At 53.6% G+C, this 27,824-nt stretch overlaps 1 protein-coding gene across 14 annotated transcripts in view; it reads right to left on the bottom strand.

Annotated features, from left to right (window-relative positions):
- Positions 1–27,824, bottom strand: part of PTK2B (protein tyrosine kinase 2 beta) — a 149,436-nt gene that overhangs the window by 53,632 nt on the left and 67,980 nt on the right. For 9 of the 14 annotated variants that reach the window (XM_065587434.1, XM_042848863.2, XM_008173904.4 and 6 more), the window contains exon 2: positions 5,029–5,276. In XM_065587434.1, coding sequence (XP_065443506.1) covers positions 5,029–5,235 — 207 coding nt within the window. In that variant the 5' untranslated portion in view covers positions 5,236–5,276. Of the gene's footprint in view, positions 1–4,209; positions 4,393–5,028; positions 5,277–5,640; positions 5,782–27,824 lie in introns of those variants that run through there. The other 5 variants (XM_065587439.1, XM_065587438.1, XM_065587432.1 and 2 more) reach the window with 2 other exon arrangements.

A 27,824-nucleotide genomic window follows, 5' to 3' on the forward strand; every position in this document is an offset into this window, starting at 1 on the left:
AGATGCGGGAACGTTTCTCTTCCCTGAGCAGCCTTTCTCGAGCCAAGCTTCACGCTGCTGCCCATCCCCCCGACTCTGCCAGTGCCCCCAATCTCGCCCGCCCCGGGACACAATCACCCCCCTGCCTTCTTCCACACAGCCCCTGTGCTCCGCACGACTCCCTGCGCTCATCTGCCAGGCCCCCGTCCTGCCCACGAGTACGTCCTTCTGAAAGCCAGCCCCTGCCCTGCTGCCAGAGTGCAGTTTGTCGGCAGGGTGACCAGACAGCAAATGTGAAAAATCGGGACGGGGGCGGGGGGTAATAGGAGCCTATATAAGAAAAAGCCCCAAAAATCGGGACTGTCCCTATAAAATCGGGACATTTGGTCACCCTACTTGTCGGTCTGCACAACAAATTTGTCTACACTACACAGCTTTTGGCCACACGGCCGTGTCACTAGAGTCGGGCTGTGTAAACGCTGTTTGTCGACAAAACCCTTCCACCCCCTACGAGCGGGGTTCGCGTTGTCGACAGGAGAACGCTCCTCCAGACCACGAGCCGTTTACACGGCCACTTGCTGCGGCAAAACTTTTTTAAGCACCTGTGAGCGACAAAAGTTTTGTCATTCAATTGGCAGTGTAGACAAAGCCTCAGTGTTTGGGAAGTGGCCAGGACACCGGGCAGAGATAAATAATAACCATCACGCCTGGGCCACCACTCGCAATGAGCCCAAAGATCTGCAAATGCATCAACCGTCCCTCTCGGTCTGGAAGTGGGCTGGTGGGAGCGTGAAGTGGATTTCTGACTGACAGGCTCACAGCCCTAGGGAACTGATGGCAGGATTCATAGATTCATAGATTCTAGGCCTGGAAGGGACCTCGAGAGGTCATCGAGTCCAGTCCCCTGCCCTCATGGCAGGACCAAATACTGTCTAGACCATCCCTGATAGACATTTATCTAACCTACTCTTAAATATCTCCAGAGATGGAGATTCCACAACCTCCCTAGGCAATTTATTCCAGTGTTTAACCACCCTGACAGTTAGGAACTTTTTCCTAATGTCCAACCTAAACCTCCCTTGCTGCAGTTTAAGCCCATTGCTTCTTGTTCTATCCTTAGAGGCTAAGGTGAACAAGTTTTCTCCCTCCTCCTTATGACACCCTTTTAGATACCTGAAAACTGCTATCATGTCCCCTCTCAGTCTTCTCTTTTCCAAATTAAACAAACCCAATTCTTTCAGCCTTCCTTCATAGGTCATGTTCTCAAGACCTTTACTCATTCTTGTTGATCTTCTCTGGACCCTCTCCAATTTCTCCACAGCTTTCTTGAAATGCGGTGCCCAGAACTGGATACAATACTCCAGTTGAGGCCTAACCAGAGCAGAGTAGAGTGGAAGAATGACTTATCGTGTCTTGCTCACAACACACCTGTTAATACATCCCAGAATCACGTTTGCTTTTTTTGCAACAGCATCACACTGTTGACTCATATTTAGCTTGTGGTCCACTATAACCCCTAGATCCTTTTCTGCCGTACAGAACAGGATAGGTACAGAACAGCCGGTTCCACCCACCTGCCTCATCTGGAGAGCTGAGCTCCATCTCCCTGACTTAGCCAGGCTTCACCCAGGCTGCCGAGGAGAGGCCAGTCAGGGGGTGGGGATATCACAACAGCAACTGCCACTCACGACTGACCCATAGCAGGATTTGAACTGCTGACCTGGAGATCTAAGGGTCTGTGTTGCTTCACCAACCGGGAGAGGCCTCTAGGGCTGATATTAAGCACAGCTGCACACCCCGGGTTGCCTCCAGACTGCATTGCCTAAGAGGCCCCAGCTCATGGAATTCCTGGCATGTCCCAACACCGCGAGGGATGAGATGCGGGGTCAGCTCTGGCTCTGGGGGTCTGCAAAGTGGCTCCGGGGCAAAGCCCCTGTGGAGTCAAACTAAGCAGGAAGCGCTAACGGCCCAATCAGCAGCGGGTCTGAGCACCTGCGGCTTCCACTGACTTCTATGGGGCTATTTGCCTGATTCGCAGAGGTGCTGAGTCCCTGAACCTCACATGGACTTCAAAGGGACAGGAGAGTGGTCAGCTCTTCTGAAAATCAGCCCATGATCCCTGACTCGCCAGCCCTGCCTCCCCATAGCTCCACCTTCTGCACTGCGGTACCAGCACGGCAGAGGTAGATGGGTCCTTAGAAGTCCATGGTCCTTAGAGGTCCGGCGGTAGATGGACCCTCAGAGGCCGGTGAGCCCTGTGGCTGAGGAGTCAGACGGGATTCCTCAGCCACAGGGCTCATCAGCCTCTAAGGGTCCATCTGCCCTGCCGCTGGGAGATGTGATTGCTGGCTCGGGTAGACGGGCACGCACTGGCTTTGAGGGAGCGAGCATGCTAAAACTAGCAACGCTCCATGGCGGCAGAGGGACGGGCCAGCCACCCAAGTACAGTAGCACCTCAGAGTGACCAACATCCGAGTTACAAACTGACCGGTCAGCCACCCCCACTCCCTTCTGGAACCGGAAGTACGCAATCTGGCAGCAGCAGAGCCAAAAAACCCCCAAAGACAGTACAGTCCCGTGAACTACATAGAACCTCAGCGTTAGAGACACCTCGGGAAGGGAGGGTGTTCGTAAATCCAAAATGTTCATAGCTCTGAACAAAACTGGTTCTTTCAAAAGTTTACAACTGAACATTGACGTAGTACAGCTTTGAAACTTTTATGCAGAAGAAAAATGCTGCTTTTAACCATCTTTATTTAAAGGAAACAAGCAAAGAAACAGTTTCCTTCCTTCTTTTTTTTTTAAACTTTCCCTTTTTTCGTTAGTAGTTTAGGTTTAACAGAGTACTGCCCTGGATTTGCTTTTTGGGGGTCTGTGTTGCTGCCTCATTGCGAACTTCTGGTTCCAGATGGGGTGTGTGGTTGACCGGTCAATTCATAATGCTGAGATTCGTAATTCCTGAGGTGTTCGTAACGCTGAGGTTCTACTGTACGTCCCTAAGACCTCGGACTTGCAGCCTGGGTTTGATCTCAGCTCCGTCACAATTACCTGTCTCTGTACAGCAGCCAGGGGGTCCACCACAGCTCAGTGCAGAGCACGGTACAGTTGACAAGCCTACGATCGCTTGGCATTTCTGCCTCAGCCACTTCAGTCCTGCCAGGTACAGAGGGCACAATGCTTCCCAATGCTGCCTCCCAGCATGCTTTAGCAGGGAAAGAGTTAATGCCACACTCCTCCCACAGCCTAGCACCTTGGCTGCACCCCTGGCCTTAGAGCCAGCAGAAGCAAAGGACACCAAGCGTTAATCCCTCCAGAGCAACACGAAGGACAAGGACATCACAAGAGGTGCCCAAGCCCCAGCGTTCCCTAGAATGGCGACATGCCTGGCCCTGGCGTGACAGCTCTCTCCCTGCCCTTGGGGGCCACACTCCAGACCAGCCGTAAAAAGGGAACCGAAAGCCCAGCAGAATCTCAGTGACTCACTCCAGAGTCTCGCACAGAACAACCCACTGAACCACAAGCGAGGAACCAGGCGCATCTCCTGGCTGCCCACACCACATTTTCCCAGCGGGCCACGCCGTAGCTGTAGTCTCACCGGGGCCATCAGCCAGGGAGCCGACTCAGACGCCAATCAAGTGAAGAGACCATTGGGGACATCCCGCCCTATTGCACACCCAGCCTCCGTGCGATACACCGCTCCGTGCCCGCTAGCGGCTGGCCTCAAGAACTAGACCAACCTGCGGCTCAGGCTGCAGCGAGCTGCTTCTTTAGCCCAAGTGGCCGAAGCCTCTGGCTTTGGGACTGAAGGTCCCAGGTTCAATCCAGGCTGCCTGTATATATGCGGCCACCGTCTGTTACATCAGGTAGCAACAGTGCAGTGCCCTTAACAGGGCACAGCAGCGTGTACCAGGTCCATGCTTGAGGAAATCCAGATGAGGCAGCTTCTGCCCCACTGACCCGTATCGCCGTCACGACACTGCATCCCACCCCGCTGACCCAGATCTCCATGGCAACACTGCATTCCGCCCCGCTGACCCGGATCGCCATCACGACACTGCATCCCGCCCCGCTGACCCAGATCTCTGTCACGACACTGCATCCCGCCCCGCTGACCCGGATCGCCATCACGACACTGCATCCCGCCCCGCTGACCCGGATCGCCATCACGACACTGCATCCTGCCCCGCTGACCCGGATCGCCATCGCAACACTGCATCCCGCCCCGCTGACCCGGATCTCCGTCACGACACTGCATCCCGCCCCGCTGACCCAGATCTCCATGGCAACACTGCATTCCACCCCGCTGACCCGGATCGCCATCACGACACTGCATCCTGCCCCGCTGACCCGGATCTCCATGGCAACACTGCATCCCACCCCGCTGACCCGGATCTCCATCACGACACTGCATCCCGCCCCGCTGACCCAGATCTCCATGGCAACACTGCATCCCGCCCCACTGACCCAGATCTCCATCAGGATACTGCATCCCACCCCGCTGACCCAGATCGCCATTGCAACACTGCATCCCGCCCCACTGACCCGGATCTCCGTCACGACACTGCATCCCGCCCCGCTGACCCGGATCTCCGTCACAACATTGCATCCCGCCCCGCTGACCCGGATCTCCATCACGACACTGCATCCCGCCCCGCTGACCCAGATCTCCATGGCAACACTGCATCCCACCCCGCTGACCCAGATCTCCATGCCAACACTGCATCCCGCCCCGCTGACCCGGATCTCCGTCACGACACTGCATCCCGCCCCGCTGACCCGGATCTCTGTCACGACACTGCATCCCGCCCCGCTGACCCAGATCTCCGTCACGACACTACATCCCGCCCCGCTGACCCGGATCTCTGTCACGACATTGCATCCCGCCCCGCTGACCCGGATCTCCGTCACGACACTGCATCCCACCCCGCTGACCCGGATCGCCGTCATGACACTGCATCCCGCCCCGCTGACCCAGATCTCCATTGCAACACTGCATCCTGCCCCACTGATCTGGATCTCCATCACAATACTGCATCCCGCCCCACTTACCCGGATCTCCGTCAAGACGGAGCATTTCACCAGCTTGAAGTTCTTCCCCATGTTGAAGCTGTTGCTGTGAAAACACACTTTGAGGATCCTCACTTCCTCCTTCTCCATGTCGATGGGCACTGACACCATGGTGGGGTCCAGGGTCCCACCCAGGCTCCGGAGCGAGCTCCCCCGCAGCCGGTTCAGGGTCTCCGGGATTCCCGACATCCTGAGGGGCACGGCGCTGCTAAGACCTCAGCATCCCTCTCCTGTAGGGACAAAGACACAGGTGGATGAATGAAGAAGGAACAACCCTGGCCCAGGCTGCATGGCTCCGGCTCAGCGCAGGGCAGGGGACAGGACAGCAAAAGACAGCTGGGCTCTCAGCAATCACCCCAGGGGCCAGGCCCCCCACAGCCTATGAATTGACTTGGGGGGAGAGCTCAGCATGGGGGTGGGTGGGGAACCTGGCCTGGGGCCAGTGGGGGAGAGGCAGGGAAAAAGCACGTGGGATGGTGGAGGGGCAGGGAAGGGAGAGGGCATCCTGCATGGGTGGGGAGGGGAAGCCGGCATACAAGAGAGCCCCGGAACTCCCCACCCCCAGCAGGAATCCTGCTCCCGTGCCATGTTTACCGGTGGGAATTCGAACCCCCGCCCCCGGGCCTGCGCTCCAGTCCACCGGTGAGAGGCTCCGCAATTCCGTCCCGCGCCGGGAGCCTGGGACGGCGGCATGGGCAAGCCAGCCTGGGAAGCAGGCGTGTGCTCCACACGGGCCTGTCGGGGCAGGCAGGAGTGACGTGGGCTCGCTCAGCCGGCAGGGCGCCGCTCCCCTGAGACGCTGCTGCCGTCCGTAGCCCAGAAACGCTGCGGCTCCCCGGCCCTGCTCGCTTCCCCCGTACGGTGTAAAGGTCCCAGCTGCCCCAGGGCCTGGGCTGCAACCTGCCCCGACACACAGCATGGGGCTGGGAGTGCCAGGGTCCTGAACGGGAGCGGAGCAAGCCCGCTGGGCCTGCACCCTCCAGCACACGGCATTACAGCGGTGGGCAGAGATATAGGCGCAGATGTGATCTGCTCCACTCGCCCGTCCCGGGGGCTGCCAGGCCGGTGTAACCTAATGGCTGCCCTGCAGCACTCTTGTTCATATGGGATCAGATCTCCTGCACCCTGGGCTTTCTGATCTGCTCATCACTTTCCACCTTGGACCTACACACCCAGCTCCCCCAACCCTCTCCACCTGCCCAAGGCCGGATCCTTCCTGCGCTGGGAAACTACGGCCGAAAGTCTGACCCACTGTGATCCTCCCAAGTTCCCAACCTTGATTTTCTCCCCTCTTCTTTTTAGTCAGTCCAGCCCGAGCCCCCGGCTATGGCTTTGGGGTTTTATGCAGAAGGACAAAATGGTGCATTTCCCAGCCTTCCTCAGCAACCCTACAATAAACAAGCCAATGGGCATGGCCTAGCGCTCACAAGCAACCCTACAATAACAAGGCAGTGCGGACAGCTATGCTCTGGCAATCAACCCTACGGATGGATCACAGTCCGGCCCTCGTAAGCAACCCTAGCATGACAAAGCAGCGTGCACTGTTGTGCCTTCGTCAGCAGCCCTACAATAATAAACCAGTGTGCACCGTACAGGTACAATTTTCTAAGTCTGCAGATCTGTACATCATGCACCCATCACTATGGGCTAGGTTGTGAGCCCTTTACTGGCATGGGTGAGCAGTGTCACACACAAATACTCTCGTGTCCTTGACGGGCATTATCTGTGTCAGCAGCTGTTTGCCAGTTCATGGGCTTTACCATCTGGTCCTCAGTGAGACTTTTCCCCTGAACAAAATCTTTGCAGTTCCCTTTATAACAAACCCCTGCAATGCCAAAGTCGATGTGAGTCACAGCTGCCTTGATTTCTTATGAAGGGGCATGGCAGAGCCAGGAAGCACACACAGATGAACAATCTCTTTCATCTCAAAATGATTCACCAACTAGACCACTGAAATGCAGCCACCTCTGGGGAGGAGGGCAGCCGCTAACTCGCCCAGCAGCTGCCCAAGAGGAAATGTTTTCCCACGACACCAGGGGAAAGTGTTTTTGTGGAATCACAGAAAGGCAGGGCTGCAAGGGACTTTGAGAGGTTATCTAATGCAGCCCCCTGCGTGGAGACAGGACCAAGTAAACCCAGACTAGGAGTTTGTCCATCCTGTTCTTTTAATATATGGAGATATACTATACAATAGAACTGCAAGGGACTCTGAAAAGTCATTGAGTCCAGCCCCCTGCCTTCACTAGCAGGACCAAGTACTGATTTTTGCCCAAGATCCCTAAGTGGCCCCCTCAAGGATTGAACTCACAATCCTGGGTTTAGCAGGCCAATGCTCAAACCACTGAGCTATCCCTCCCCCAGGTTCTTAAAAACCTCCCATGATGGAGATTCCACAACCTCCCTTGGAAGCCTGTTCCAGAGCTTCACTCCCCTGAGAGTTAGCAAGTTTTTTCCTGCTGTCTAAGCTAAACCTCCCTTGGTGCAGATTAAGTCCATTACTTCTTGTCCTGCCTTCAGTGGACACGGAGAACAATTGTTCACCCCCCTCTCTATAACAGCCCTTTACACAGTTGAAGATTGTTACCAGGTCTCCCGTTCAGTCCTCTTTTCTCGAGGCAAAACATGTCCTTTTTTTTAACCTTTCCTCACAGGTCAGGTTTTCTAAACCTTGGATCATTTCTACTGCTCTTCTCTGGACTCTCTCCAATTTGTCCACTTCTGTCCTAAAGTGTCGCACCCAGGACTGGACACAGTGCTCCAACTGAGGCCTGCCCAGAGCGGGACAATTACCTCCCATGTGTTACATGCGACACTCCTGTTAATACGCCCCAGAATGACATCAGCCTTGTTCACAACTGCATCACATTGTTGGCTCATATGCAATTTGTGACCCACCATAGCCCCCCAGCCCTTTGCAGCAATATTACCTCCTAGCCAGTTATTGCTCAGTCTGGAGTTGTGCATTTGATGTTTTCTTTGTGAGTATAGCACTTTGCACCTGTCTTTATTGAATTTCACCTTGGTGACTTCAGATCAATTCTTCAATTTGTCAAGGTCGTTTCGAATTCTAATCCTGTCCGCCAAAGTGTAGGCAACCTCTCCTGGCGAGGTGTCATCTGCCAATTTTATAAACCTACTCTCCACTGCATTACCCAAATCATTCATGAAAATATTAAATAGTACCAGATCCAGGACAGACCCCTGTCAGTCCTCACAAGATACACCCTTCCAGTTAGACAGTGAACCATTGATCACCACTCTTTGAGTACAGTCTTTCAACCAGTTGTGCACCCACATCATAGTAATTTCATCTAGATCACATGTCCCTAGTTTGCTTATGAGAATGTCATGAATGACTGTGTAAAAAGCCTTACTAAATTCAAGACCTATCACCTCTACTGCTTCCCCCCAGCCACTAGGCCAGTGACCCTGTCAAAGAGGGGTGGAAGAAGACACTGACAATCCCAGAGAGGCCCTGGAGACCAAGAGACCCTATAGCAGTCCATTCAGGGTGAAGCTGAAGCGCACGGAAGTGTGGAACGCTTGCCCTACAACTGCATTCGCTCAGTCGCTGGGACAGCCAACCCATGACATTTCACCAGCATCAAGGGAAACAACCCAGGCTGACGACCAGTGACCAGCTCTCGCTTGTCCTAGTTCGAATTAAAGCCAAACGTCTCAGCCTGAAACATAAATCACCTTGATAATGAAAGGTTTCAGAGTAGCAGCCGTGTTAGTCTGTATCCGCAAAAAGAAGAACAGGAGGACTTGTGGCACCTTAGAGACTAACAAATTTATGCATATGCATATGCATCCGAAGAAGTGGGCTGTAGTCCACGAAAGCTTATGCTCTAATAAATTTGTTAGTCTCTAAGGTGCCACAAGTCCTCCTGTTCTTCACCTTGATAATGAGGCAGGAGAAGAAGGATCAATCAGCCTAAGGGGAGAACTCCCTGGAGCAGAATAAGGACTTACGAGGAGAGGCTGAGGGAACTGGGGTTATTTAGTCTGCAGAAGAGAAGAATGAGGGGGGATTTGACAGAAGCCTTCAACTACCTGGTGGGAGGTTCCAAAGAGGATGGAGCTCGGCTGTTCTCAGTGGTGGCAGATGACAGAACAAGGAGCAATGGTCTCAAGTTGCAATGGAGGAGGTCTAGGTTGGATATTAGGAAAAACTATTTCACTAGGAGGGTGGTGAAGCACTGGAATGGGTTACCTAGGGAGGTGGTGGAATCTCCTTCCTTAGAGGTTTTTAAGGCCCGGCTTGACAAAGCCCTGTCTGGGATAATTTAGTTGGGGATTGGCCCTGCTATGAGCAGGGGGCTGGACTAGATGACCTCCTGAGGTCTTTTCCAACCCTAATCTTCTATGATTCTAAGTGGTTGATGATCGCCATTTCCCCGACGCACAGCAGAGAGAGGGCTCAGTGACAGACGGAGATTCCTGCCAAGACTGGATTATTTGGGGGCCAGTGCAGAAGCAGGAATTAAAGCAGAATTGGGCCAATGCTACTGAAAAATGATGCCCCACCATCCGCTCCAGTTTGTATTCACTGTTGGGCGATGTCCCCGCTGACGTCACCCTCAGGACAAGTCATTCAAACCAAATTTCAAATTCTTTTGCACACAGGAGAATTTGTGCCCTTATCCAACTGAGGGACAGAAAAACTACCATGTGACTCAGCTGACCAATCACAAGAGTTTAAATACTGAACATTCTGATATTGCTCACAATCGAGCCACCTTTTGAAAGGGTGAGGCTGGATTTCCACTAAGACGCATGCATTGCATTGTTCTGCGAGAGGATGGCTGGATCCCAGCTAAGGTGCATGCATTGCATTGTTCTGCAAGAGGATGGCTGGATCCCAGCTAAGGTGCATGCATTGCTTTGTTCTGCAAGGGGATGGCTGGATCCCAGCTAAGGTCCATGTTCTGCAAGGGAGTAGCTGGATTCCAGCTACCAAAGGGGGCCAAGGGGAGGGGCTACAGGTGACCAAACAGATCTTCTCCATCTTGAATACGGCACTATTCCAAGTGAAGCCTTAGCACGTGAGACTTCTGTGTTCTGAGGTGTCTGAGTGCTCTGGCTAGCACACTTCGCGCACTGCTGAAGCTACGAAACCTGTGGATATGTACCTCTGTGTGAGCCTCTGTCCACAGAACCCTCACGAAGCATGTTCTGTGGCACTGAAATGGCTCCATTGCGCCCCCACCCTGTCTGGGGGAGATGGACTGGGCAAACTCCTAGGTCTTTTCCATCTCCAGTTTTTATAACCACATTACACTCCAGTGCACAGCCGCTGTCCTACCTGCCACGCCAAACCCACTGGTTGCTGCTGTTTGCACCCTGACCCTGCTCACCCTGGATGCATGCGTGATGCATGAAGGAGCTCTCGGAAAAGGACCCGTCACTGCAGGAGAAGTGGAGCCTCACACAGAGGAAACTATGGGAAGAAAGACTCCTGAGCCAAGAAAGACCAGCTGCAGTGAAGAAGGTGTGTTCTCTGTTCCTCACAGGCAGGGCTGCTGGCATGTGGCTAGTTGCCAGCTATTTCCCATACAGCAGGGGTCTGAAACACGCAGGCCGCATGCAGCCCGCCAAGCTCCCCACGCCCCACCCTGAGTTATTTCCTGTGGCCGCCAAGCTCCCCTCCCCCCCCAGCACGCCGCGTCCCCGCTCCTCTGCCTACCTCCAGGCGCTTCCCGCCGCCAAACAGCGGAGGAGCAGGGAACCGCGCGCTCAGGGGAGGAGGCAGAGAAGAGGCGGGGATCTGGGGAAGAGGTTGGAATAGGGGCAGGGAGGGGGTGAAGTTGGGGTGGGGATTTTGGGGAAGAGGTTGGAATGGGGGAGGGGAAGAGGCGGGGCCTCATCGAAGGGGTAGTGTGGGGGCGGGGCTTTTGTACCTTTATATGAAAAGGTGTCAGTGGTGTGGCCCTCGGGCCAATGTACTTGTCCGCATGTGGCCCTCGTGGTGATTTGAGTTTGAGATCCCTGCCATACAGGGACGAAAGGCCCTGCCATCGGGTAGCTAAGGGTGGGCAGCAATCCACGGCCCGGAGCGGGATGCCGATGTTTGCAGAGTGCTCAGCGGTTATCGGCCACACGGCAGCAAATGAGCGGGTAACAGCACTGATACAAAGCGCGGCTGGCCGAAAGGTCAGGTCATGGGCGTGGCTTGTAGCAGGGGCTATTACTATTATTTATTAGTATTTATTATGTGTGTCACGCAGCAGCCCATGTTGGGCTCAGACTCCCCCCCCATTGCGCTGAACGTTGAATGGACACGGCCCCTGTCCCAGAGGAAGATAAGTGACACCCAAAGGGCTGAAAGAGTGGGATACAATCAGCGAGAGTTTCTGTAAATCAGTGCAGTTCTTTCTCAGAACGATAACTATTCCGAGCCAGTGCCAGCCAGTGCCACCTGCCCGTGGGGTGTCATGGGCTGAGCCGGGTATATTGAGGAGGGGCGTGACGGAGGAGTGGGGGGCCCAGGTGTTGAGAGGGGACCTTGAGAAGGGAGACGGGGCAGTAAGTGGAGGAGCAGGAGGGAGTCAAGACAAAGGAAGGTGTGAGAGGGAATCAAAAGCAGCGAGTGATCGGCTGGGATTGGGAGTGTAGGAATCGCCCGGACCTGCAGGAAGCTGCTGTTGGGCTAGGACCGGGGCAGAGCTGAAGGAGGAGGAGAGGCACCTGCAATGGAGGAAGCCGGCGGGGGGTGTTTGCCGGCGGTGGAGGAGAAGAGGCCCCTGAGGGATGAGCCAGGGCTGGCTGATGGAGGGATGTACTTTGCAGAGGGGCCGGGAGTAGACAGTCATGGAGGGAATCGCCAGGTGAGTCAGCGGAGGAGGGAGAGAGAGGCGTCAGTGCGCTGGAGACGGAGGGCCAGGCACTGGGGGCACATGGGAGATGCTGAAGGCAGCGAGGGGGCAGTGCTGGTCACAGGGAACACGACCAAGGGAGCAGCGTTCAGGGGGATGAGGCGGGGTGGGCCCGAGAGCCGGGTGGTGAGGGGAGAAGCCAGGCGGCTAGCCCCGTTGGCTGAGGGCGGGCACAAGGGGGAGACGCAGCCACGCGCACTAGGCCGACCCGCGACAGCACATCCCGGCAGACGGAGACATTTGCTCATCTCCGGGCCCATTCCTAACAAGTACAGCCGCTTCCCAAGAGCCGCAGTGGGCTGGAGCCATCCTCCCGCTTCGTGCCAGTGAAATGTCTCCATCTGTTCCTCAAAATGCTTCCTTCTGCTGCCTGCTTTTCAGGGCGCAGAGCTGGTGACGGGGGGCTGGGAGGAGAGTCTCCGTTCCGCCTTCAGCACGTTCCTCTTTTCAAAAAGCCTCCTTTGAAATCCCCCACAATGACTCAGCTGCGTGCCGGGGGATGGCCCCTGCTTGTCCCAGGATGGGCACGGCCCGAAGGCGAGTTCCCTGACACCGCCAGCCTCCCATGGGCCTCAGCCCTGCCCAGGTGGGTGAGAAGGGCAAACAGGTCCAGTGCCCGGTCAGCTGGAGAAGGCTGAAGGCCAGGGAGCAGCTGCCTGCTGGTTCTAAGCCGGAGCCAAGGGTCATGGAGGGCTGAAAGAAGGAAAGCAACCACCACTGATGTCTCCTTGTCACAGCTGGGCCCAGGACTGCGAAAGGGCCCGGTGGAGTGAGGGGGTGCTCCCCTGGCTAGGACGCTCCCAGCAAAGAGGCTGTGGGACTCCCATCCCAGAAGGCAGGGCGGGATGGCTGTCCGGGCAGAGGGACGGTGGAGGACTGACAGAGAGGCCGGAGGTGGTGGAGGGTGCCCGAATGCTGCACGTGTTATGTCAACGGCCAAACGATGACATGATTTTTAAGGGCGCTGGGGAGATAGGGGCTACGCTTTGGGACTTTGGGACTTGGTATTGTTAATAAACCATGAGAATGGACTCGGGGAGAAGCTTCCATGGAGTTACTGGGGGGCGCAAAAGGGAAACTGAGGCAAGGAGCCACTTGTAAGGCTGCCCCGAGGCCTCTGGTATACACTGACATTCAGGGATAGCCTAATCCCAGTCCCACTGAACTGTCACAAACCAGCATAGCCCAGTCCTCACAAGCCAGCATGGACCCCTGTGGCAACACCCCCCCAGTACAGCAACCTAAGAAAGCCAATGCAGCCGGGACTCTGTTAGTAAAAGAGCATTAACCATTGACCTATGTGTGCCCCCTGGAATTACTTCCTAAACCTCTGTATCCTGCCCGCCCCCGTTCCCCCAGTACCTGCGCAGCCACCTCCCAGTGGGGACCATCCACTAACGAAGATGCTCTCGCCATGCTCCCATACCAACGTAAATGTCTCCTAACACAAGAGCTAGACTCACCCACACTAACTGACAGCTCCTTCTTTTTGGATTCCTCTCCCCTCGACCGCCTGGCACAGCCCATCTGGTGGCCTTCAGGCTGAGATGCAAGGTGTGTTTATACTGTTTAGCATTGGACCGGCTTTTTTGTTTTGGAGGTTGGGTTTTGTTCTGTTTTAATTTTCTGCACTTAAAGAGACAATGCCAACATATAAATAGGGATTTGTCTCCATGCTGTATTCCGCTACCACTTGGAATCCAATGCCAGCAGTAGGGATAGAACTCAGAGCCTCCTGCTCAAGCTAAAGGAGAATCTCCATTATCAATTGGCAGTACAGGGCATAGGAGACACAGTTGTGCAGTTCTTACCTCATCCAGCAATAGTAACACACACATACATCCACACACTTACTTTTCATTACAGCGTATTGTTAAACCTATTTTCTTGCCAGTGTTACCAACAACAATAACCAAGGATGGTTAAAATTCTTTCTCTTTTAATCATCTAGTTTGCTGTTGCTTCTTTAACACTCTGTTTGCTTGTCCATCAGCTTGGACAATGGGAATCAATGAAGTGAGTATCACTTGGGTTCATAGGGACACACAGTGGGGGAGATAATATCTTTTATTGGACCAACTTCTTCCAGAAGTTAAGATATTACCTCACCCACCTCGTCTCTCTAATATCCCAGGACCAACAGGGCTATAACAACACTGCAAATAACTTGAGTTCATAGTCAACTACAGGCTCAGGTGATCAGCCCCCCATGTTTGGGCTGCAAACATTCCAGAAGAATGTTTGCAAACAATTGTGTCTGGGAAATGACACAGAAACCCTTCTATCTAGTCTCTTTTTTCCGCTCTTGCTTTTCTACATTGTAAATCTGAGGCTGGATCTCTGCTGAGATAGCATCATGGCCTCACGTTTTCATGAGATCTAAATATTGGAATAACCACAGCGACACGGGTTAATTAAAAAGAAATTAGCAAAAGAGCCATAATCAGTGTGGAATTTCAGACCACAATTAGTGAAACAGAGAACCCGGCCACTGAAATCTAACTTGAGCCTCAAGGCTGCTGTCCCTGGTCAGGGTAAGGGAGGTCAAAAGGGAATTGCACCTGTGGCTGGTTTGCATAAATTCAAGCAATGGCAGGAAATCTACTCAGACTTGGCGGATTGAGCCATCGTTTGTGGGGGGAACGTGGGAAAGGCAAAAGCGTCAGTCCCCAGCTCACATAGCTAGAGCTGAAGACGGGATCAGTACGAAGTGTAACATGGTGGCAGTGTGTTTTGTGTCCCTGTCTAGTGGCTGGTCCACTAGAGGATAAAAGCCTACTACTGCTGGTGGGTTCGTCTTGAGCTCAAGTGGCAGAGGTCTGTGTGACAATCCCGAGAATCACTTTACAGGGACAGGCTTGGGGAGAAAAGGCCCCAATCCTGCAACATGCTGCGCACCCTCAACTCCCGGGAGCTTGGAAGCGTTCAGCAGCTGGCGGGATCAAACGGCTGGGGGAGAGGCCTTCTCGTTTTTTCCCAGCCCAGCCCTCGGAAGACTGGCAGGCCGAGGAGCATGCCTCGTTGTGTGTGAGCTGTGCAGGGTTTTTGCACAGCGGCTGGTGTAGTGCCCCCACCAAGGGAGACGGAGTGCCACGCTCAGGGAGACTGAGTTCCAGTGGCATTTCTGAACCTCATGAGCAGGAGTGGGGGAGCCAGGTGGTCTGGAAGAGCGTGAGATGGATTTAGATCTGTCAGGCCATCCGAGCCGCTCTCCCCTCGCCAAGGCAAGGCTGTTTTCCAGGGCGTGTTCCCTCAGCGGTTCTGCCTAGTTCCACATAACACCAGCTAGCCCGGAATAGAAGGGGAAGTGTGTGGGACTGCAGACCAAGACTGGGGCACACTAGGAGAGCTGCCCGGGGAGCCCAGGGCTGGGGGAGAGGAGCTGGCGGTTAGGATTGAGACGCATTGGCAGAGCCGAGTGTGGGGTCCCCTGGATGGACGGTGATTCAAGTCAGCCTTGAGCGGCATCAGCAGAGCCGTGTACATGCGCAGCAAGAGAGACAAACATGCACAGCTGAGAGGCAGTGTAGCCTAGTGGATGGAGCACTGGTCTCCGACTCAGATGCGTGGGTTTTATTTCCCGCTCTGCCTGCTGGGTGACCTCGGGCAAGTCACTGCGCTACTCTGTGCCTCTGTTTCCCCATCTGTAACAAGGGGATCATGACGCTGACGGCCTTTGTAAAGCACTTTGAAATCCACTGATTGAAAGTGCTACCGAAGAGCTGGATTTATTATTTTTACTTGCCTGCACCATGCCTGGTTCAAAGCAGCCCTATTAACCCCTAACGGCCACAAAAACAGAAAAATAACTCATTTGACTGCAGGCCAGGACGAGGATTTGAAAACACATCCATTGTAATAAGCAGTGAACCTACCATGGGGAAACAGCTCAGCTTATTCCCTGTAAATCTTCCCCGCTATTTAATAGCTGGATAGATTTTAATAACTCATGATAAATAAAAACAATCTGCAGATGGGAAAAAAATAGGCTGTCATAACGGACGCAGTGACGCACGGGCAGGGGTGGTCTTTGCTAATTATAAGGATGCAGAAGGCCCGGCGGAGGCGAGACGCCGGGGAGCGAGCGTGCATCATGAATACAGTTCTCCTTTCATTTCTGCTAACAGGTCTGACAAAATAGGATTCAAATATTTTTATTATACGCACACACAACCACAACAATGAGCAGCTCCCTCCACAATCCACACGGACAAAGGCAATTTAAAACGGGCAACATCGGCCAGATTAGCAGCCCGCGACACTGAAATCCCCATCCACGCCACCAGCACACGCCGTGGATTATCAGTCCTGCTAATGATCATCCACAACCACCTTTGTATCTTCTCCCTGGCAGCTCCCAACTCCGACACAGAGGGACCACTTTTAAGGGGTGGAGTTCAACATCCAGAACCTCATCCCTGATTGGCCTCTCCACAGACACTCCCAATTAACTGTTACACTGAGGATGTGGGTGCCACTCTACCTGGAGCTGGACTGAGACCCATCAAACTCATTTCACTAAGCCACCAAGCAGCCACTTTGCTAGCCAGTTTGGATCACCATTGATCTTAAGAACATAGCCATGGGCAGACTGGATCACAGCTCATCTAGCCCGGTATCCTCTCTCCGGCAGTGGTCAGCACCAGCTGCTTCAGAGGAAGGTAGGAGAAGCCCTGCCGTGGGCAGCTATGAGACAACCTGCCCACAGGGATAGATTCTTCTTTACTCCTAATAGTTAGGGCCTGTTGCAGGAAGGGTCAGATTCCCTTCCCAACCCTTGGCTAGGGTTTGTGGGTTTTTTTATCATCTTTATTCTAACTCTGGATCACCTTGTTATCCATGGAAATGTCCGGCCCCTCTTTGAATCCTACTAGGCTTCAGTTATATCTTGTGGCAATGAGTTCCACAGGCTGACTGCACACTGTATGAAAAAGTATTTCCTTTTCTCACTTTGAATTTGCCACCTTTCTGTTTCATTGAATGCACCTTTGCTCTTGCATTCTGAGGCAGGGCACACAGAAGTTCCCGGCACACCTCCTCTATCTCCCGTTCTACGAGATTTTTCCCATGCTTTCAATCATTCTCAAGTAGCCTTGGCTGTATTTGAACCAGCAGCCTAGAAATAAAAGCCTCTCTAGCCCACTGTTCACCAGTCCTCTAGGACTGACTGAGCATCTTCTGGTCTGAAGTACGAGTCGATTCTTCCTGCTTTACTGGGGTCTTGAGTTTATGGTACCAGTCCTGGCACTGAATCACTAGGTGGCCTGAAACAAACCCCGCCCTGGCTTTGTGCCTCAGTTTCCCCATTGGGGAAACGATAATCCTTGACCATCTTTGAAAGCAGTGCCTTTATGCCGCCTCACGTGCCCCATGCACTCAGAAAGCATTGTGGTCACAGCAGCAGGCCAGTGGGGGAAGAAGGGAGGGGCTAAAAGTTTTGCTAACTTTGGTGAATGAGCTATTTTCCGAGCCCTGTCAGTGGGTAAGGGCAGTCAGCAGGCAATCGGAACAGTTGACACCCGCTCCATTCGGTGCAGCAGAAGAATGTGTCCCCCAGCAGCCTGCCTGCTCGGAGGGCTGTTTTTATTTTTCTTTCTGTGCCAGTGCGGGCTCTTTTTAGCTTTCAAGGTGGAATAATGCAAACCCCACCCCCCACTGCCCCTAATTGGGCTGCCCTCCCATCTGCTGACGACATACACCAGCAGTCAATGCCTGAGTTCCTGTGCCAGAGCCCTCATTGACTCACTAGGTGCAGTGTGAGTCAGGGGTCCATTATTTCCCATAATGCCTGGTTTTAAACAAATCTGCTCACCCCAGGCCCTGGCTTTTGTCCACCTGAGTCTCCTCCTACGTCTTTATCTCAGCTGGCTCCCTCTCCCAGTGCCAAGGATTTGGGAATGCTATTTAATTCCTGGAATTGAATCTCTCCAGCAGTATTGCTTCCCCGGCGCTCCAGATTCATACACGGCGGCTTTCCGTCCCTTCCCCCGGTTCCCTGCGTCTTCTCTCCCCAGCTGCCTGGCACAGGCTACGGCACCGAAAGAACTTTTCAGACGTAGGCCCCAAGTTCTAATCTAGATCCAAAGTTTGGTTCGTACCCATCACTACGTGCCTCTAGCTCCGGCGCAGTCCCATATGGTGTCACCCCTCTGCTTATCCATGATGCCGGCTTGGCCCTTTGGCCCATTTCTCCCACAAATCTTCAGGTCCTTTTCCATGTCTCCCCGATGCCCGGTTCGCCCTCCCAGCTCTGCTCCACTAACCCACTAGCCCCCCCTCCCTTCTTCAAATCCCCCTCTGAGACTCACTTTTTTTGCATTTAGGTGTCCAAATCCCATTGACTGTCTACGCATTAGGTGCCTAGCTGCCATCTGTGCCTTTGAAACGTCTCCCCCACAGCACGAATTGTACTATCAAGGTGATCACAGAAGAGCCCAGAGAATGATTAAAGGATTTGAAAATATGTCTTATAGTGATAGACTCCAGGAGCTCCACATCTTTACCTTGTCAGAAGGTTAAGGGGTGACTTGATCACAGTGTAGAAGTACCTACATGGGGAGCAAATCGTTCATAATGGGCGCTTCATAGGGTTGCCAACTTTCTAATTGCTGACAACCGGACCACCCTGCCCCACCCTGCCTCTTCCCCCGAGGCACCGCCCCTGCTCCGCCTCTTCCCCCAAAACCCCGCACCTGCCCTGCCTCTTCCCCAAAGCCCCACCCCCTGCTCCGCCTCTTCCCCCAAAGCTCCGCCCCTGCCCCGCCTCTCCCCCCAAAGCCATGCCCCGCCTCTTCCTCCGAGGCCCCGCCCCTGCTCCGCCTCTTCCTCCAGGCCCCATCCCCCGCTTACTCCTCTCCCCCCACCCCCTTTCTCAGCCGGATCCTCTCCACCTCCCTTCCCCCCCACCAGCCGCGCTCCCTGCTCCGGAGCTGCAGCTTGATGCGGGAGCCTGCCTGCCTGGCTATGAGATGCAGGGAGGAGCAGGGCCGGCTCCAGGCACCAGCGCAGCAAGCAGGTGCCTGGGGCAGCCAATGAAGAGGGGCGGCACGTTCAGCTCTTCGGTGGGAATTCGGCAGAGGGAAGAACCTGCCGCCAAATTGCCGCCGAAGAATGAAGCGGCACGGTGAAGCTGCCGCCGATCGCGGCTCCCCCCCCCCCCCCACCGCCGCTTGGGGCGGCAAAAACCCTGGAGCCGGCCCTGGGTAGGAGGCGGCCCTGGCTTAGCAGTAGCTGGTGCAAGTTGATGACCCAGCGCCTCCCCCACGCCCCGCCCGCTGTAACTGGACTTTTGGTGTCCACTCAGTACATCTGACCAGACACTGCCAGACCCCCTTTTCCACTGGATTTCCAGGTCGAAAACCGGGCCCCTGGCAACCCTCGCCAGAGAGCAGGAGAAGCCCCACGCCCAGACCCCGCTCCCCAGCAGGAGCGCTGGGTGGAGTGGGGCAAGCCACCACACACCAACCCGCTCCCCAGCAGGAGTGCCAGGGGGAAACCAGGGTGGGGCAAGCCCCCTTGCCCTGACCCCATTTCCCCAGCAGGAGCACCAGGGGGTAGTGGCTGGGGGGACTGCAGGCAGAAGGGGTGAGGAGAGGTCCCTATTTGCCCTGTCCCCGGGCTCCACAAAATGGTAATCCGCCTCTGTCCCAAAGCATGAGGTTGTATCCTAATAGCCATTGATGGACCTATCCTCCTTGAACTTATCTAGTTCTTTTCTGAACCCAGTTATACTTTTATTTGATTCTTAGATTAGTCCAGTTCTTAGTGAAATGGATGCCCACGGCACAAAAACCACTCTAGCAATTGGCTCGAACTACTCCCCTCGGTGGTGGTCTCCATGCAGAATGCGGGGACTGAGTGGGCTTAGAGGATGAGCTACCAACCGCTGACGTGGTCCCCCCATGTCGTGGTTGAAGCATATTGGTGGGGTGACCGGAGGGAAGCTTGCAAACCTACAGCTTGCTCTTTATCTGCTCTATGAACAACCCCTCTGCTTCTTCCAGCACTACATCTAGTGAGAGAAGAGAAAGGCTTAGGCCAAGATGAGACTGCTGCAACCCATGGTCTGGGAAGTCCACAGCAGGGCATGATCATGAGACTGCCCTGCTGACATGGGCCAGCAAAGACTAGAGCAAAGGGCTATAACTACTCCATGGGAACAGGCCAGATGCAAGGGAAAAAACATAAAGAGGGTGTGTACGGGGAAATAAAGCCCAGGTGAGGCAAGCAGGAGAAGACTGGGAGAAGGAGACCTCCTTTGTGTCTCCTCTCATTTCTCTCTTGAGGAACGAGCAATGCAACAGAGAAGTAGGGTGACCAGATGTCCCGATTTTTGGATCTTTTTCTTACATAGGCTCCTATTACTCCCCACCCAGTCCCGATTTTTCACATTTGCTGTCTGGTCACCCTACCAGAAGTGAATGAGCCCCTCTCAGATCTCAACTCTAGCCCTCATGCACTCTGCCGCCTCTAAATCGCATTAGGCAGGCGCTGACAGTTCCCCAGCCAGATGCTGGTAGATGCACGGACACCTCCCACGCTCAGCTAATGCAACTAACAAGCGTGAAGAGACCTAATTAGTGCACAGGAAGACTAATCACAGATCAGTAACTGGTGCAGATTGAGAGAGGTGTTAAGCCCCAGGATGTATGGGGAATAAACCAGTAGACCAAACGGGGACTTTTCTATGGTTCAGCTGAGGGTTGTTTCAATAGCGGGTTTGAGGCTTATGAACCTGGTGCAATTTAGCACTGAGAACTCAAGACGACTAATGGGCAGTAGAGGACAGATGCCAAGGTGATGGACACAAGGTAGACAGACTGGGTGGATGGAAGAAGGATGGTTACTTGGCTATCACATGTGCCTTGGTTCACACATGGGAACAGGTGCTCAACCCGGCGGATTCTTGCGCCTCATTAATTTGAGGATAGGAAAAACTCTTCCTCCGGGCAGACTGGTGGGGTTCTTAGAGTGATGGTGGATTGTCTTTCCCCGGAGCATGGAGGGAGGATCATCCATCAGGATCAAATGGCTCGTTCCCATACGAGGATCAATTCCTTGCGATTGCAGGCCGCAGTGGATGGACCGAGGACACTGGTAGAACCACCCCGTCTCTCTCTGAAGCAATGGTATGGGCAGCAGCTGGAGACAGGATACTGGAAAGCATGGACCTTGGTCTATGGCAATTCCTAGGTTCTCCTTCTTCTGTTCTATGTATATGCGTCGCTTCGAGGAAGGCCGCTTTGGCTGACACAGCAGTGGCCAGAAAGTGGCCAGCTCCATGCATGGGACCTTTATTCCAGACTGCAGCAGGAGGTGGCATTAACCAACCAGAGCTCTTTCATTTTCATATGGAGGAGCGGGTAGTGGGATAGGGACGGTCCTTGGACTCTGGCTTTGCACAGCAGTTAGTCCAATAGGGCCTGATCCTGACTGGCAAAAATCCATGTGAGATTGAAATTGTAGTGACCCTTTCCCCATGTAAACGTCCTCTTTAGCACCCTGTGGTTCTTTCTTTGCACACCCCACACTCCTATGGCCTGCAGTGGAGGAGAAGGACCTCAGTGGATTGTGTCTTTTAACATTTGATTCCAACACAGCAGATTTGGTCCATGGAGGGATAGCTCAGTGGTTTGAGCATTGGCCTGCTAAACCCAGGGTTATGAGCTCAATCCTTGAGGGGGCCATTTAGGGAGCTGGGGCAAAAATATGTCTGGGGATTGGTCCTGCTTTGAGCAGGGGGTTGGACTAGATGTCCGCCTGAGGTCCCTTCCAACCCTGCGGTCTCTGTTGACACTATGCTCTGTCTCCAGCTGCAGGGCTCAGAATTGACCATGGCTCTCTGGTCAGCAACAGCCACTCTCCTGGCCTCTGATGTGTCTCATGTTGTCAACACCTGGTTAGCCGCAGGCCTGCAGTGTCTGTGCACCATGCACACTACCGGGGAGAAAATGACAGCGCCGTTTAGGCAGGGTAGGTGCAGTCGTGTTGCCATCTAGTGGCCGCAGCCCCCAGAAGTACAATACTACTGCTGCCGGTAGATCTCCCCCTTCAGCTCAAGCACTAGGGGCACCTGGTTCTAGCACAGAAGAGCTCAAGGACTAGCCCTGCTCTCTCTACAAAGTCTCGCATGGCGGTGCTGCACAGCAGTGTGACGTCGTGGGTGGCCGTGGCTTTGCTAGAATGGGCGCTTGGAGGTGAACCCTAGATGCTCCAGGATTAGCTTGGTCTCACTTCAGGGAGTATGCTGTGCGTGTGGGCATGCCTTCGCTGGAGTCCAAGGAGTGACTGCAGCTTGGCCAGCCATACCTGAGCTAGCAGGGGAGATGTGGCAGGGCAGGCTGTACAAATGGGCCAGAGACCCTGGGTACCTGCTCACGCTGCTGAAGCCAGAGGTGCTGCAGGTACTGTGACAGATATGGGAATGGTCAGACACATCCTGGGAGACAGTACCTTTGGGGTCCAGTGTATTCAATGAATGGTTTATGTATTATTGTGGGCCGGGGTTGTAGGTCACCTCTCAGCGGGAGATGTGACAAAGTGAGACCTGGGAATTCCAAGGACTGTATGACTCAGTTTACCCATCTCCAGTTATGCCAAAACCCAGCCTTTTGAAGCGATGTCCAGAGAGGGTCTTTTGTCTGCTGATCACCTGTTACCAAAGGCCGAGATCAAAGACCCAAGCTGGATAAAGAAATGGCTGCTCTGCTCAGCTGGCATTCCGGTTCTGACTCTGAGACAGTTATGAACTTGTAACCATGGGGACAACCCAGCTGGGGGTTTTGAAGGACTGACATCTGCTAGAGCCTGATGCTGGAGCTGGGGTGACGTCTGGCAAGCTTTTCAGCACGTGAGTAGATGCTGTTATTGTTTAATATGTTTGCTCTGTTATGCTTTTAGCAGAAGAATAAATGTGCTTGCTTAGAAAGAGTTGGGTGGTAACTCATACACTGGGCATCGCCCCTGGAGAGAAAGCAAAGTGCAGACACTGGCCTTTTTGGCAGTCTGGCTTGCTGGGGATACCATCATGTAGCCAGGGAACTGTGTAGCCTTGAAAACCCTCCGTCAGGAGGGAATGAGATGCGAGTTCTGCCCAAGAGAGGTGACAGCTCAGAGTCTAGAGCGGGGTCCCAGAGGGACCACAAGGGGGAATACAGATGCAGTTGCCTGAAACGATGACATCCACACAGCAATTTTTAGCAGTCCTAGTGCAGGTATGTCTACCGGAGATGTAATCACCCTTTGGATTGTAGTGTAGACACACCCCGAGTGTCACAGCTGTTCTGTGCTGGATGGAATGTCAGATGCCGAATGCAGAATACAGTTTAGAGGGAGACTCTGGTCTGTGTTGTTAATGACCATGGATTCGTTAAATCCTGCAATGTAAGGTCATGCTAAAAGTAGCCAATGGGCAGCTAAGGTCAGTCCCTTTGGACACCTTGCGCTTGATTCCCAGCAGTGCTGAGCACCCACAACTCAGCGGAAGGGAACAGGAGTTGCGGGCGCTCAGCATCTCTGAAAATCAGGCTGTTACCTTCAGTCAAGCCAATGAGGCCGATCAGACCTCACGTTTCAGGCCATCAGCTGAACAATTGTTTCCACTAACTTACAGCAGCACGCAGATGGCAGCTGGCTACGTTATGGTGCGTTGGAGTTCTCTGCTCTCCCAAGAAAAAGGTATAGCTCACCTGGACTAGAAAAGCGGTTTGATCGCACAAAGCAAGACCTGGTTACTAGAAAGCGATAAAAGGAGCACGGTGGCAGGAAGTTGTCTATATAAAGCCACTCGGTGGCAGGAAGTTGTCTATATAAAGTCATGCAGTGGCAGGAAGTTGTCTATATAAAGCCACTCGGCTAACCTGACTGGGTGAACGTTGTTTGTTCAAAATGCTCTAAACTGAGCTGCCACTAAGAGGCAGTTTCTGACTTTCCCATCCCCCGGTTTACTCTCTGGTGTTGTGATTTATGCTGTAATTTGCCCAGCACTTAGAGACAGCTTTGATCTGCGAGGTGCCACTGTCTAATTACAGCCTGCATTGTGCTGCTGTATTGTACAGAAAGACTCCTGAGGGCTCGCTGCTCTGTGTGCATCTGAACTCATCCAGGATGCAGCGCGCCGGCTCCTCCACGCTGCAAGGTTCTGCTTTTTAATGTAACGTGATGTAATCATTGTCCTAAGAATACATAATTACAGGTCTGGCCCTTTAAGATCCCTCCAGGAACTCAGTGTTCTTCACCCTACATGGGTTTTAAAGGGACAGGTCTCTGTTTTTCAGATTTCTCTAAGGGGAATTTTCCCTATCTGGGTGTGGAAAGTCAGAGCCACCATGATTATGGAGTAGAATAACCCCAGCATATGTCATCAGCAGGATTTGAACCCAAAATCTTCAAGTACTGCAACACAGAGCGCGACCACTTAAGCTAAAGGAGTTGCTCCATTAGTAAGTAGCCATAACAGGCTGTTATCTACTAAGGGACAGCCGCTAAAGGGGAACTCAGCACACACTCTGCCAAAGTGTTACAGGGTTAGTTGGCTTCCTTCCCTCCGGCCTCCAACTTCTCCTGCTCCTTTCTAATCCTGCAGCACCAGGGCAAAGCAGGGTGAATTCTGAAGTTACCCACAATGTTCGGCAACATACATGATTCTCCCAGATTTGCATTAAAAATATCAGGTGTTCTTCCCACCCTGCCCCCTGTTGTGATAACTGGGCCTTCAAATTTGCCCTAGTGCTGAGCTCAACTGTGAAAAGTTCATAAAAATGTCACAATTACATATATGAACAGTAAAAGGTGAAAGGTGAAAAAGTGAGACCGACTGAATGAGTCCAAACACAAAGGCCTCTTGCTGTCTCTTGTCAGTCAAGGACGGTGTTAAGGTGATGGCTGGTGAACATGAAAAGTCTGGGACTGGAAATCAGTGAACCAAAGCGGACGTGTCACAAATTCGGCCTAACGGCTGGACAAAATGCTGAGGGGAGGGGCTATCGGCTCACCACTCCCTTTGTGGATCCTTAAAGAAAGAAAAATTGGCTACTAAAGGAAGTTTCACCATCATGGCTGACACTCCCGGGACCCTGGACCTCCATCCTAACCTGGAGAGATTTCTAGGCCAGAGAGTGGAACCCACTACCACCTCCACCGCTCAATCCCCAGCTAAATCCCAACCTCCACCTGGGGTGTCACACACACACACACACACACACTCTCTCTCTCTCTCTCTCTCTCTCTCTCTTCTTTCCTTTCTCTCTCATTTTTCCTTCTATCAAGGGTCTGGCTTAGCCAGCCGAGCAGGCGTATTTTGCAACGTAAGCCTGTGACCAGAAAGAGGCAGCTAAAAGCAATGCCCTACCCAGCCCGATGCTGGGACGAGTTTGCCAGGTCTCAGAGTGGCTGATAAAAAAGCCATGTGCTGGGCCTGTGGTTGTTTTCAACAGTGAGAATGCAAGTGAGGGTCAACAGCACAGCATCGCGGCCAGGTCGTGGGAGGCCAGACATTGTAGTCAGAGCCAGAGTCCACAGTCACGAGTCGGCTGGGTCAGAGGCAGGAGATAAACTGGAGATCAGAACCATGAGTCAGCCCCCAGGCTCAGGCTACCAGGGGTCAAAGATAGGAGCCAGATGCCACATGCCATTGGAGTGCAGTGCACACAGTTCACCAAGAGCAGGATAAAGCCCTGTTCAGATATCTTCCTCTGCCTCTATAACACTGACAGATCCCGGTCGTCAGCAGGCAGGATCGAACCTGGGACCTCTGAAGCTAAATGCATGAGCCTCTACTGCATGAGCTAAAAGCCACATAGCTCTTAGCTAAGGCTGTAGAGCAGACTCATTAAGCTCTCTCTAAGTGGTCTCAGGAAAAACAATGAGGAGTCCTTGTGGCACCTTAGAGTCTAACAAATTTATTTGTGCATAAGCTTTCGTGGGCTAGAACCCACGTCATCGGATGCATGGAGTGGAAAATACAGTATTGCCCAAACAACGTTAGTCTCTAAGGTGCCACAAGGACTCCTCCTTGTTTTTGCTGATGCAGACTAACACGGCGACCCCTCTGAAATAAGTGGTTTTGGTGCCACTAGATGGGACAGAACACCACACTCTGGAGGTGTGTGGGGGGTTACACCTACTGCTGGCTTAAATAGGCCCAGCGGGCCTATCAGCCGCTCTGGGACTCTGCCACTCGGACCTCAGGGGCAGAACCGCTGGGGCTGGGGTTCATGCGTCCCAGGGAAGCAATTGTCGGGCAGGCTGCCCCCGTGGGCCCAGGGTCAAGCCACGGTGCTTGTGACAGACAGAAGCTGCATTTTCTGTCTTGCCTCTTCTTTTCTTTCCCCTTTTGTGTTTGGCTTCTTAGGAAACGAGGTCAGACTTTAACAACCTCAGCAACAACCCCGGCTCCAGCCCACTTCAGCTGACCTCTCTGTGCCCGCAAAGCAGCCATCCCCATACGCAATACCACTGAAGATGCTGTCAAGCCAGGACTGGTTTTTCCTTCTAAAAACTCTCTCCAGCTAACGGGAGTGAGGGCTGTCGTTGAAATGAAAGCCTCCCTTCATACGCTACGTTCCAAAGGCTTTAACTCCTTTTCCGTCTCTTTACTAAAAGGTTAAAAGGACGGAGAACGCTGCGTTTGCCACGGCGCTAAACAGGCTGAGGTCTCTGTTTGCCAAACCCTGAACTGCTTCAAACTGCTCCATGTTGGATCGTTTCAGAGCCCTTAACTCTTTGGGCCAGTCGGTTCCATCTAAATTAATGCAACAGCCCCCACTGTAACGCCCACTGGCCTTCAGGCTCCATGTGTTAGTCACTCCTGGAGGCTGGAGCTGGGGAGGGCTGCTGTTTAAAATCTCCACTGATGCCGTGTGTCAGCCTGGGGAGTGGGTGTCGGAGAGGTGAGCCAGCCCTGAACTGCGGAGGACTCGGCACCAGGATGCGGCACCGGCCTGGGTCAGCCTTGTCGGCCTGGCTGCTTCTCCCCGTCTGTCTCTGCGCAGGGGGGCGCGCTACAGAACATCGTGAGCTCTGCGGCTGGCGCATTTCCGCCAGAGCTGCTGTCGCAGGAAGGAGACGGGTGGCTTCCTGCAGCCGGGAGAGGGCACCTGGGTAGCAGCGGGCTGGGGGAGCGAGCTGGCAGGCGCCGTCTGCAGCACGGGGCTGGCTGCTGTGAGGGACACACTCCTGCTGCTCCCTGTCACTACAGGGCCCCATCTGCAGATGTTCCCCGGGGGCAGCACCCGCAGGTGAGTCTGGGGCAGGGAGTTCTCATAGTGCAGCCCGCAGCCCCCCACCCCCACCCCCCCGCCTCAACCCCCATGTCTGGTGCTCACCATCTTCGGTTCTCAGTTCTAACAGAACTAATCATCTAAGTCCAATCTGATTGGCTGCTCTGCTTTGCCCCTAACTCCAAGAGCCAATGATATTTCTCAGAGCCAAGCTACCATACCCAATGGCTTCCAAAGCACCAATCCGGTTCCCTTAATCCATCTCTGGTTGTATTAGATGCCAGTAAATTAGACCCTGGGCGAAGGGCATTACTGGGCAAATAAAGCCTGTGGGCAGTTTACTGAAGGAGCCCCATGAAGTGGGGAGGGAGAGGGAAACTGAGGCAGGCCTGTGGCAGAATCACACCTGGTCAGCAGAGGGAGCTGTGTTTATAGTGACCGTTTTAAAAAATATCACCTCCGTTAACTATTTCCCAGCTGATCAAAGCAGATACAAGAACAGAGGGCGGGTGGTGTTTGAAGATCTACACACGCAGCATCTCACTTTGACCCTCCATGGTTATTTAGGAGACGCAACTACTTTCCCCCACCCTCACCCTCCCTCGAGGAGGAGGGAAGCCCCAGGAGCCTAGCAGGGTATATAAGCCCCACAGAGGGGCAGCCAAGACCAGGGACTGAAGTG

This window comes from Chrysemys picta, chromosome 3 (genome assembly GCF_011386835.1).
Source record: "Chrysemys picta bellii isolate R12L10 chromosome 3, ASM1138683v2, whole genome shotgun sequence".
Taxonomy (NCBI): Eukaryota; Metazoa; Chordata; order Testudines; family Emydidae; genus Chrysemys; species Chrysemys picta.